This window comes from Spermophilus citellus (assembly GCF_964194105.1).
Source record: "Spermophilus citellus genome assembly, chromosome: 15".
Lineage (NCBI taxonomy): Eukaryota > Metazoa > Chordata > Mammalia > Rodentia > Sciuridae > Spermophilus > Spermophilus citellus.
Window position 1 is genome coordinate 73,476,341 of NC_138195.1, and position 13,526 is coordinate 73,489,866.

The 13,526-nt window shown below is 42.1% G+C and overlaps 1 protein-coding gene across 1 annotated transcript in view; it reads left to right on the forward strand.

Moving 5' to 3' along the window:
- The window catches only part of CFAP58 (cilia and flagella associated protein 58), a gene marked incomplete at both ends in the record, with an annotated part of 105,432 nt that overhangs the window by 258 nt on the left and 91,648 nt on the right, over positions 1–13,526 (forward strand). Inside the window, one exon of the mRNA XM_081268244.1 lies at positions 156–303. Within this exon, the coding sequence (XP_081124370.1) occupies positions 156–303 (148 nt within the window). The remainder of the gene's footprint in view (positions 1–155; positions 304–13,526) is intronic.

Here is a 13,526-nt window from a genome sequence, read left to right on the forward strand (position 1 = left end):
TTAGGCCGGAGACTGGAAGAGGTTGTCACTGCAAGTCCACCAGTGTTTCAGTGGCGCGTTTTACGAGTGGCGGAGTTCCAGGGGCCACCTATTTTGTCACTTTAAGGAAAATAAAGGGACAAAAAGACACAACGCCGGTCTTTTTTCTTTTGCAGCTTGGGTTGGATTAACATAACCAAACGTTATGATGAATGCATTGTTGTCCATCTCCGAAGTAACCCTGCACAAAGGAGGACGAAGACCAAATGCTGTAGGGGGCGCTTTCTTCTCCAAGGCCTGGCTAAGGCTCTGAACTTAGATGCAGTATTTCTAACCCTGTTTTAGAGACCAGAGAACTGAGTCCAAGAGGGAGGTCAGCAGCAACCCCGCTTGTACTTAACAGATTACAAAATCCATAACCTTCTGTCACTTTCTTTTTGTTATCTGCCCAAACCCCACCGCCAGTAGTGGGTTTGAATGAGTGCTTCACTAGCGCCAAATGGTAGTGAGGTTAAATTGGGGAAATGAAAACACTGTCCAGAGGTTATCACCATTGCTACTGGTACTGGGTCTTAGATCACCTTCTTGCTTTCCTTCTCAGCCCAGCCAAGTAACTTTTAACACCCGCCTGGAATACATTAGGTGGAGTCTGAAAGATAAACAGGCAATGAGAAAAATTTCCAAAAATAGACCCCCTGGCCCTTGGCCCAGGGTACTTTCATGTTCGAGCTTCTGCTCCTGCAGCCCTTTCCTGACAATAGGGATCTATCTGTGGCAGTTTTGGGGGCGAGTGAAGGGAGGTGGGTACTGGGAAACGTTTTTGAAAGAGCTTTGTGTTTCCAAAATGTCTACAAGTTGAATGGTTGGGACACTGGCCCACCCTCCTCCAAACATGGCTGGGGACATTTCCTGGGGGATGGAGGGGGTTCACACAGACCTGAGCCCTATAATCCTTTGGCTAAGAGTTGAGGGTTTTGCTGGAATGTCAAGGTAGTGCTTACATGCTTGAATGCCCTCTGGGATTGCCATCTTGTCTGCAAAATTTGTTTTAGTTATTTCTAACTGGCTGTGTATATTTATATAAGGAAGATTTATTAAGTTTTTCTTTTAAACCCAATGATTTCATCCTCTGTGGCTGATGGTCTCTTTCATGGGCTCCTGTCTGCTCACAGAACTTGGTTCACCATACTATCCTTCCACATAAACTGCTTATGAATTGGTCTCTTCTTATCTCCCCAACCTCTTATCTCAGTCCAAGTTCCACCACTAAACTCCTTGCACTTCTTGGAACTTGTGCTTCACAGGATGTGATAAGCAGGTTGCTCGGTGTTTTACCCCTAAGGATGTTCACATGCGCTCTGTCTTCTGCCTGCAACCTTTACCCCACCTCTTTCTCCAACCTGTGAGCCCCATGCACAATCATACCATTTGTGCCTAATTGTGTGTTCAGTTTTCACATCCCCCGACAGGCTATCACTCCTCCAGGAAGTCTTCTTTGAGTCTCCTGCTGGGTTGGACTTCCCTCTTGTGTAGTTCCTGCATCACATCAGTCTTGCTCCTGAAAAGGTTATTAAGAGATAGGAAAAGCTTCCAGGAACCCAGTGAGGAAAGAAGTCAGGGAATCCCTGCTTCAAACACAGTACTGCTGAATAGAATATCAAAAGAAAAAGAAACAAAAAAGTGGTGTGGTGGAGGGGGATCTCTAGGTGTGAGGGAACTTAAAGGCATGATATGAATATAAGTCCAAATGGTTAAGGCTGGGATGAGTCCCCACTCAGTGATTGGGAATTAGGATCCATTCAAGCCTTAAATTAGAAAGATAGGGATCTAGATTTGAGCCTTCTGCCCAAAGCTGGGGCTCTGGGAAGGCTGGCTTTTAGTAGCAGTGGAATGGAAAAAAAAAAAAAATCTTCCTCTATTGGCCTAGGTTCAGCAAGGAAGTTTGTGGTTTATCTGGGGCCTGACTTAATTAAAGAATGTCTGCTATAAAAATCAGAACCCCTAGTGGGCCTGCACCACGGGTAGGTCTGAAGTCCCAATTTATATTCCTCATGTGGTGAGGGAATCTGGAAGTTAGGGAAGAAGAGGAAAGCTGCTTCCAAATGGAGAATCCTCCTGGCCTGTCAGAGGGAAATGTAAAACTCGGTTGTTTATTTATTTTTCCAAAAGAAATAACTCCCATTGAAGACAAGCTTATCCTGAGAAATGATAAATCAAACTAGGAAATGAATCACACCAGGGAGTAGATACTATACGTCATGAACAGGAGAATTAGCCCCTTAAGTTCTTGAGATAATAGAGCAATTTGAAAAAGTCTATAAAATAGTAATGGTCAAGATGCAAACATAAGATGATAGAACATAGTACTATGAAAAAAAGATAAATTTGAAAAAGTAGAAATATAATATGTAGAAATTAAAAATTTAGTCATTTACATTTAAAACATTTTAGTGGTTGAGATTCTTATAGTAATAAGGTGTAAGTCAAAACATTCAAAAACGCATTAAAAGGGGAAAGGAAGAAAAGTAATAATTTCATTTTATGAGTTCTGTATCAAATCTGAAATAATTTGTAAAATATTAGCAAACAGAAACAGCAGCACATGAAAAGAATGTGACAACATAAATAAATCACAAGGGAAAAATTGAAAGAACATCACCATAGATGCTGAAAATCATTAGATACAATTCAGCATCCAGATACAAAAGCTCCTGTAACATGATATGTACAAGGGTGAAGTTCAGCCCCCAAATTTATATCATACTTACTGCAGAATACTAGAAACTTTCATGTTAAAGTCAGTGCAAAATAAGAATAACCTCATGGGCTGGGGATGTGGCTCAAGCGGTGGCGCTCGCCTGGCATGCGTGCGGCCCGGGTTCCATCCTCGGTGCCGCGTACAAATAGAGATGTTGTGACTGCCGAAAACTAAAAAATAAATATTAAAAAATTCTCTCTCTCTTAAAAATATTTTTTTTTGAAAAAAAAAGAATAACCTCGTTTAAAAAATCCTCATTAATTTATTTTTATTTTTTAATTTATTTTTTAAAAAAACTTTATTAATTAGGAATATTTTTGGCTGCAAGTAACAGAATACACAACAGTAATTTTATAAGTATGTAAGATTTTAGGCTTAAACACAGAAGAGCTTATTTTTCTCAAATATAAAAAGCATGTGTATAGGTGGCTGTTTCTGTTCAATGTCATGATTTTTTCAGGACTGGTCAAATATTACGTGCATCTACTGTTTTCATAGTTTTTGCAAAATTGCCTTTCAAAGTGGTTATACCAATTTAAACCCTTGTCAATAAAGTATGAGATTGCCTGTTTCCTCACATCCTTGCCTATTTTGGGTATTTACTAATTAGTTTGCTTCTTTTTGGGGTAGGAAAAAAAAGATGTCTCGATTTGCATTTCTTTAATTATGAATGAGGCAGAACAGAACATTATTATTGGACATGTTTATGTCTTTATTTGTGAACAACCAGTCCCAGGTTTGCCTGTTTGTGTTGGTGTGTGTGTGTGTAAGAAAATGGAATTGTTTTCGTGAGCAGAGGGTCAGCATTACACGAAGTTTCAAATTTCACTGTGGAAGGTGGCAAGCCCAGGACCCACTGCAGGATAGCTTCAGACATTCCACAGTCAGGAACACAGGGGAAAAATTTTTACATTGAATACATGGGGATTTCCCGTTCTCCCCCATCTGTGGTTATCCCAGAATATGGAACAGAATGCATGACGATGGGAGGGACAGGAAGCCATGGCTAGTCATCAGGAGTCTGATGGAGGGGGACAAGGGCACTTTTCCTTGATTTGGTCAATCTCTCACCACCCTGAATTCAACTTTGTCTGGAATTTGAAGAGATAACAGCTCTAGTTTACAGGATGTTTCTCTGGAAGAGGCTGCTTTGCTGCGACCTCAAAGGTGTCAGTTGAACAAGATGGATGATTTATGTTTGGCTGTTTCTTTCCTCAAGGTCAGTGCTGGCAACACTGCTCCCTTGGGAATGCTGGAGCCTATGGGGCTGTTCTGTTGACTTACTGATGAAGATGAAGCCAGAAAAGTTAGGTCATACACTCAGGGTTACATTGTTGGTTAGTGGCAGAATAATAATTGATGCTTAAATTATGTGCTAGGTATTATGCTAAGCATTTTGCACATAATAATTCATTTAACTCCTATAATAACCATACACAGTAGGTGTCATTAGATTCCCATTTAACAGATGAAGAAACTGAGGCCCAGAGAAGCTAAATAATTTGTCCAAGTTTACACAGCTAATAAATGGGAGAGCCAGGATTATTATTATTTTGTTTTTATGGTACTGGAGATTGAACTCAGGGGCACCTACTATTGAGCTACATCTCCAGGCCTTTCTATTTTAAGGCAGGATCTTGCTAAGTTGTAGAGGCTGGCCTCAAACTTGTGATTCTTTTGCCTCAGCCTCCCAAGTAGCTGGAATTACAGGCGTGAACCATCTTGCCCAGCTCCAAGAGCCAAGATTTGAACCAGGCATGGGCTCCAGAATCTTGCTATACTGTGTCTTTTTCCTTTACATGTCAGTGCATTAAAATTGAAAGATTCCTTCAGAACAATCCTTATGTACACTACATGTGACACAATCTATTATGTTCATTTATTTTATTAATTTTTTTTGCAGTATTGGATATTGAACCTGGGGTTTCATACAAGCTGGGCAAGAACTCTACCACTGAACTATGCCCCCAGTACTTTTCTTTTTTCTCTATTTTCTCTTTGTGTGTGTGTGTGTGTGTGTGTGTGTGAGAGAGAGAGAGAGAGAAACAAATGCAGGCCACAGCTCATTAATAAATCAAGATTCACATTTTACAAAAAAAAAAAAAAATCCTTCTTTAAATGACTCTTCTAGCTCACATCTCCGTGATGGCTGTTCGTTCCTGTTTTCTGCATGCCAACGTTCCATCTATATGCAAGGCTTGGAGTGGGAAAGAAGTGACAGATGATTTCTCTCAAGCTTATTTCTGGTCATTAAGCATTCTTTGCTCTCCCTGTAGATAATGTCTAAAGACAGTACACAGAGCTTTAAAACAAATCATAGTGTTATAACTTTAGGAAGACCTTCTTCCCTTGTTTATTCATCCAACATATGTTTCAGCACCTACTCTATGCCAGTCATTGTGCTAAATCAGGAAGTGGCAAACTATGGCTGGTAGACCCAAGCCAAGGGCCACCTGTTTCTGTAAATAAAGTTTTATTGACTCATTCATTTATGTGTTGTCTATGGCTGCTTTTGTTCCATGGGAGCAGAAGTGAATGAATGTAGCCACTCATTCATCAATCAACTTTTTTCCATTCATTCACCAAATTTTATTGAGGATCTACCATGTGTGCAGCCCTATGGACAAGACAAAAAAATAGTTCTTCAGTACTTTCTTAGAATGGGTAGAGAAAAGAGATGAATGCATCTCACTGTAATCCTTAATACTTCTCTTTGGGGCTCTGGTTTGTACTTGGACATGATTTGTTTAACTACCTTAAGAATCTTAAATGTTTGTGTTCCAATTGCTTTCAACTTACCTAAGTCACTCCTCACTCCCAAGAATAATTGCTGTGTGCCTGAGCATATAAGCATATAACGTTCCCAGTCGTTATTCATCGAACTTTCTGTTTTGAGTGTCTCCTTTGTATGAATCCATATCATAGATACTTAAACAACAACAACAACAAACTGGTCCTCCCAATCTGGGGGAGGGGTAGGACACAAGTGAGCACACAAGTACAATACTGCATGTGAACAGAATGATCTGGTTTACTAGCAGCTCGGAGGAAGGGTGCCCAACTAGGAAGACTTCTTGGAGGAGTCCACACAGAATTGACTGTTTCTTTTTTTTTCTCCTTTTTTTGGTACCGGGGATTGAACCCAGGGGTGTTTTACCATGGAGATACATCTCCAGTTTTTTTACTTTTTTGTTTTTTTTTGTTTTTGTTTTGTTTTGTGTTAAGGTCTTGCTAAATTGCTTAGAGTCTTGCTAAATTTTCTGAGACTGGCTTTAAACTTGTGATCCTCCTCCCTCTGCTCCCAAGTTGCTGGGATTGCATGAACCATGGCATTTCACCTAAACTGACTCTTGAAGGAGCTAATTAGACAATGAAGGGGACAGAGCAATGAACACATGGGAAGTCTAGAGGTGTTTAAAAATAGATTTTTTTTTTAGGGATAGTAGAAATAAGGGCATTGACTCATCATCAAAGATATTTGTGCTTCGATGTTTAAAAATGTTTATTCACTTATTTATCTGTGGTGGGAATAAGTTGTGGTAGCCTGTCAGTCTTTTGAACCATCTGGTCAGCTCGTTGGTTTGTGCAAGTTCTCACCAGTCCTAGGAGGACACGGACCTGCAGCCTTGATCTCTTGGGCAAGACGCATGGACTGGATGAGCTGGTCTGAGCATTGTGTCAAAAGGTGCTCTGACGGGAGAAGAGCAGCTACTGGTGCACCAAGAACATTCCAAGCAGGTACAATTACTGGGCGGTTATGACACCCATGACTTCTCCAGGCAGAAATGATCACCTGCTGGCTGCTCCTGCACCGCCCGCCCCTGCCTGGCGCCTGACCTTCCAGTCTTCCTAATAAATCTGCCTGAGCTTGCTTGCCTCTTCAGGTATCCAGAGGGGAGTTTGTCTGGAGACCCTTTGGGGATCAATGTCAAATGCTCAACAAACGTTCTGTTAACTTAGGTCTGTAGCAGGCTGGAAAAGGAACAGATTAAATGAATAAAATATGCCCGCATGGTTTTGGAGAGCACTAACCAGCTGGCAGGCTGCTTTGTCATCTAAGGTGACCACAGGGTCGGCTGATAAATGAAAACAATTTTCTGTAACACGTGGGCTTTTAATCTTCCCAGTAGCCCGGAGGAGAAACGTTAGACACGATGACTGGAGCAGTTTTTACCGTGTCATATGGGGACCCAGTGATTTTTTTAGGGTGATACAAAGTATCTAGCAGAACCCAAGAGAGCAGATATTAGTGGGCCTCCCCAGGATCTAAAGAGGCATCAGCAACAAAGAAGAAACCCCTTTCTGATCTGTCTTCCTCTTTTGGGTCCACTCCTCATTGATCTGCTTTATTCTTCCCTCCATGCAGCCTGCCATCTCTCCCTCTCTTGGGCTTCACATGCTCAGTTTCAGGCCCCAGCAATGATTGACTTACAACTGTTGGTCCTAGTTATAAATTTTCAGGGAAAAAAAATACTAGAATTGTCCTCGTGGGTCCAGGTCTCTAACACTACCCTTGGGAGGCAGGTAGGGCCACTTGGAGTATGTGGCTCCTGAGAGGCACTTACTTGTCTATGGGAATTACTAATCTCAGAAGAGACTGTGGATTGTGAGGAGTTCTCCCAAATAGCTTCCAGGATCTCTGTGATCCATTAGACGTAGGTTCTTTGAGGCACGCTTGTTTTGCATTGCAGGCTGGGAATCTTCTTGGAGGGTACAAATGGGTATTTCTGCTTTTCTAGAGGTTTACTTTATATTCTCACTGGGTGTTGAAGAGATGAGCACTCTGTACATAATGCTGCTCTCACTCCTGTATTACAGTGCACAGCTTGGATGTCCTAGGAGGGTGCTGATAAGAGGCTATTATATCCAGGTTTAAACAAGGGCTTTGCAGAGGTATTACAGCTCACGATCATATGTTTGCGTTATCTGGCAGAACAAATGGCTGTAGCCTTGGTGGTCTGTGGTCCTTGCATTTCCAGACACTTCTCTGCTATTCTTCCAAGGCACTCTACTATCCACCTGTTCTCTTATCAATGATAGACTCTACAGCTCCTTGGTAGGGACCTCACCCTCCCTCTAGCAGGATTTTTGCAGTCTTGCCTTGATATCTGCCCAGTTCTATTTCCTATATTTGAGATACCTTCTATTTTCTTCCATGTCTCTAATGCATATTAAGTTCAAGTTCAAGGACTACCAATGACCTTTCCCTAAGATGCCATCCTTCACTTCCATGTTTTAGAACTCATTCAATAGTCATTCACCCAATAGTTGTTTACTGAGAGCAGTGTTGGCCAGTTATATTAGTTTGCTAGGGCTGTTATTACAAACTACCATGTGGCTTAGAAAACAGAAATTTATTTCCTTGCTGCACTGGAGGCTTAAACTCTAAGATCAAGGTATTTGCAAGTTTGATTTTTCTGGAGGTCTTTCCTAGGCTTGCAGACAGCCTCCTCATCGTCTCTCCTCTGCGTGCACACATCCCTGGTGTTTCTTTGTGTGTCTACATTTTTCTTCTTATAAGGACACCAGTCATATTGGATTAGGGTCCACCCTCTCAGCCTTATTCTAACTTAATCACCTCTTTAAAGGCTCTATCTCCAAATACAGTCACCTTTTGAGATATGAGGTTAGCGCTTCAACATATGAATGGGGAGGGGCACACAATTCTGCCCATAAGCCCAACACCATTGGATCATGGCTGGACTGGCCACGTGCCCATTCTTGTTGTCTTGATTGACAACCTGGTGGGGAAAGACACATAGCAAAAACTATATTTATGACTAGATGGTTCATTGCCATTGGGGATGGTCCAAGAAGTAGAATACACAGTATGTGGAAAGGTCACAGAGCGTTGAGGGCAGGCCAGGAAATACCTGAGGAAAAATGAGTGAGGTCATCTAGGTGAAGAGGGAGGATTCAGTATGTTAGACAGACAGACAACATTTATGAATTCCAGTCATCGAGGAAGAACATGACATTTCCAAAGAATTAATGTTAAAGTGTCAGATCACACAGGATCTTACATCCTGACATCCTTATCTCAATGCTCCCTGCACCCTGACTTTGACTGTGTTAAAGCATCTTTGGTGAGGATGGGTGGGATGCATGCTTGCTTCCCTATAGGCTCATTTGGTCAGAGGTCCTGTCTTCAACTCCTTTTGTATTTTTTCTTCACAGTATACAGCATAGATCTGGGCATATAGTAGGTAGCCAACAAATAAATTAGGTGGGTATAATGAGAAATGAGACTAATAGAAGCCCTCCTACTTGTCTAGATTAGGGGCTGACAAAATCCTAGTGGGGGTTTCTCCTGGAGGCGCTGAGAGGTAAGGAGTATCGGTATTATGATGCCACCTAGTGCTTCTTTTGATTACAACCACACAGGGAGAGCAGGATGGTGACTCGTCTTTCATAGTCTGGAAAATCGGAAATCCAACATCTGTCTTGTTTATTAGTATAAATGGATTTGTCCACCTGCTCCTCCTTTCACCCATTTTCCATCTAATTTGATGTCTATGTGGATCTCACTCCTATGAGATGAACATGTCACGTGTCTTTTCATCTCTTTGTATTGGAATCTTTCTGTCCCCATATCATAAAGAATGCTTTCAGGTATCAATCAGTGTTTAGAGTCCCTGAGTTCCCATAGTGCTTTCTCTTGGCATGGCATGCACTAAAAGATGCCTCATATTGTGTTAGGACTAATTTTCAATGCTCCTTTCTGCATTCCCTCAGTGTCAGATTGTGAATGCAAAGGTCAGAGACTCTGCCTTAGTCAGCTGGTGGTTCCTTTGATCAGCCTGGTGCCTGTCATGTAGTGGGTTCCTTAAAAACATGTTTGCTGTTTCACATGGCTGTCACCTTGGCAGGCCACCTGAAAGGATCCTTTAGGAGAGTCCTAGGAAACGAGGAGACAGACAGCCTCACATTTGACACCAGTGCAAGATATGAGCCATGTATATTGTGACAGCCACATTATACCCTGTTTGCCTACCAGGGATATAGTATCAGGTCATGAATGAGATGTCATTGTACGGATGTCAATTTTCCCTGAATTAAACAATTCAATGCAAATTCAACTAAAATTTGTCATGAGGAACTTCACAAACTTACTCAATTATTATGAGAGGATAAAGGTTGAAGAAGAGCCAAAGCAATTTAACATAGAAATAGGAATGGGGGTGGTGGTGCTTGTCTTGACTCTGACACCATAGCAATAAAATGTGAGGAATGGGTGGCATTCATGTTTTATGGTTCTGGCACAGAAACCAACCAGGAACTCAGAACATACTCATGTTTATTTGGGAACTTTCCCAAACTGCATGGGAAACAATGGGTTGTTTGGTATTGGATGTTGGAAAATTTGCTCACTCCATGGAGAAAAATACAAGTGGACCCCTATTTCATGCCAAATACAAAGATGAACTGCAGATGGACTGAGAATTGAGTATGAAAAGGTAAAATGATGCAGTTTATAGAATAAAATGATGAAGAATATCTTTATGACTCTGAAGTTGAGAAAAATCACCTAAAAAATCACCTAAAAAGCAAAACAAATAAATGAATAATTAGGACAAAGGTCTACAGGATCAAAATTAAGGATTACTGTCCTATAAAAATAGAAAGATGCTGGCATGGTGGTGCACACTGGTAATCCCAGAGACTCAGGAGGTTGAAGCAGGAGGATCACAAGTGTGAGTCCAGGCTGGGTAACTCAAGGCAACCTGTTTCTAAGTAAAATAAATAAATAAAATAAAATAAAATAAAAGATCTGAGGATATAGCTCAGTAGTAGAATGCTCCTGAGTTAAAAAAAAAAAAAAAAAAAAAAAAAGGACTGATAGAGGGCTGGGGATGTGGCTCAAGCGTAGCGCGCTCGCCTGGCATGCGTGCGGCCTGGGTTTGATCCTCAGCACCACATACAAACAAAGATATTGTGCCCGCCGAAAAATAAAAAATAAATATTAAAAAGTTCTCTCTCTCTCTTTAAAAAAATGGAATGATAGAAAAGTAGGACCATGAATAGACAGTTCATTGAAGAAAACCTCAGTGGCCTATGGATATAGGAAGAAATGTTCAATTTCACTGGTAGATAAAGTGAAAATGACATTCTTTCCATTATAGTGACAAAAACTAGAAATTGGCTTATTAGATGAGTTTGTAAAGCACTGGTTAGTGTCTGATACTTAGTAAACACTTTATTAGTGCCTATGAATAAATAAACTAGCACATACTGGCAAGGAGGGGAGTGTGGGTCAGAAACTCTTGTATGACACACGGGCATAGAATGTAGGGCAGTGATTCTGGTACTTGATTTAACAGTACTTGGTGCAGCTAAGTAATCAGGGCTTCCATTAGGCTAGTAGGCATCTTTGTGCAGCTGGAAAAAAGTGTCCACTTCTGCACCTTCCAGGGCCTCCTCCCAGACTCCGAGCTCCGCCCACTTATTTCCTTGGTTCCGCCCCATTCAGGAAATATTTGCATATTTCTTTGAGGAATACCTCCAGCCTCTGAGGCCCCTCCCCTTTGGAACGCCCGTTCTTCCCCTAGGGGGCATGGCGGTTGCCAGGCAACAGGAGGACGCGCCGAGCGCCGGGTTTCAGCCCACCGCAGGCGATAGAGATAACACGTCGCCCTTTTAGGCGCTGAGCGCGGTGCACAGCCCCTCCCCCAGACTCCGGCCAGTTTCTTCAGTCTCCCCAGCAGCCTCTGAGGCCGTCCCGAGAGAGCGTCAGGATGGCAGAGGTCAGGCTCCCTTGTCTGTGGCCTCTCGCTCCACCTCTTCCTCTCATCTCTCCCGCTAGATGCCCTGCCGCATCCACTGATTCTGATCCTCTCCCATCAACATCCTATCCCCACCTGCACCCTCACTTCCCGGGGCCTTTCTCCGTTGGCCTTTCTCTGGCCTCATCCCCTCCTGTCCTTCCCTCATGAGTTCCCAGACACACGACAAGCACCCACGCCTAGAGTTTGAACCATTAGGGTGATACAAATATTGAAGATGTCTCAATGGAAACTGGAAAAAAGCTTCACAGATACGCTTGTCACCCCTACTACTGACTCGTGTCCACTTGTCACATCCTGTTTTCCTATCATATGATCACTTGCAGTCGCACATCTTCTGTGTTGTCATGGACCCCTGTGTTTATATTCTATAGCCTCCAATCACTCTCCTCCCTATTATAGTATATGCCCTCTTCAGCCTCATTGGTCAGGAGTCATTTCCACAGTCTTTCAGTGACTCTCCTGCCTGTCCATTAGCCTTCTCATTTACAACCTCAACAGCCTTAAGACCCTGTCATCACTTGACATTCACAGTTTCCATCTGCCATGGTCCAATTCAAATTCTTCATTGCCCTGCCAGAGCCCTCCCTGTGACATGGTCAATTCCAGCCTGGACCAGCTACATGATTTTTGAGGCCCAGTGCAAAATGAAAACGCAAGCTTCTTGTTCAAAAATTAAGAATTTTACATCCTGACAGCAGAGCATTAACCAAGGATGGGGCTCTTCTGAGCACTGAACCTTTTGCACCTAAGTAGTTCTCACACCCATGAAGCCAGCCCTGGTGCTTCTCTTAACACCAGCATGTTCCCACCTCAGTTGCTTTCCTTGTCTCCTCTTCACCATCTCCCACCCCTCAGCATTCCATCTCCTCCATGCCTAGCCTTCCTTTCTATTTTCTTTTCTCAATATTGGAGATTGAACCCAGCTGCGTGCATTCTACCTCCAAGCTACACCCTTGCTCCTCTTCCTTTCTCCCCTTTAAAAATATTTTGAGACAGGTTCTCTCTAAGTTGTCCAGGCTGGTCTTGAACTTGCGACCCTCCAGCTTCAGCCCCTCCAAGATGCTGAGATTATAGTTATGCACCACTATTCCCAGCCTCTAGTCTTCCTTTATTAATTCTATTTCCTGTGTTGAATGACTCTGAACCTTTTCCCATTTTCCCCACTCCTGGGCCCAATCACTATCATCTCCCTTTGACATCCCTGTTGCTATGGTCACATCACTTCTCCCCATCACCTATTTTCATCCACATCTCTTTGCTTCTCATTTCCTCCTCTTTGTCTTTCTAGTTTTCCTTTATATTTCCCATTGTGTGCATTTGAGTGTTTCCTCCTTTTCTTCCTCACTAGTCATCTTGGTTCACTTCATTCTTCTTTATTCCCCATGAACAAGCCCCAGGTACCAATACCTGGACGTAATTGTTTCTCAGTTTTCCTTCCCTTTCATTATTTTTTCTCATTTCTTCTATTTTTCTTCACTTCACCTTGGACAACTTTACCTAGTCTCTGCTTTTGCTATCTATTTCCATGCCAGTCTCTTCTACTATGCCTCTCTTTTCCTTTCCCTTCTTTCCACAAATTGGTACTCTAAGTGCCTAAAATAGTGCCTGGTACATACAAATGCTCAGGACAGGTGATGAATGAAGGAATATGTACAGTTCCACTGATCAGTTCCCCTTGATACGGTGTTTCTGAAATACCATTATGCACTGTAAAAATGTATATGTCAGTTGCTTACTGGTCATAGCTACAAGATTGCTTTTATTTTTAAAAATGGTATAATGTCAGTATGGAAAAAAACCTCTTTGTTCCTAGAGGTTTTAAAAAATTTTTTCTTTCTTTGATATTTTCCCATTCCTGTTGTAAGAGCCAGGTGTACAGGGAAAACTTGGCCTGCAACAAATCATTGGGCTGCTGATCAAGTGTTGACATTAATTCCTTTTACAGGGATAGAACTGAGAACATTGTCATGATAAATTTTTGTGTGTGCTCATGTTTAGCATCA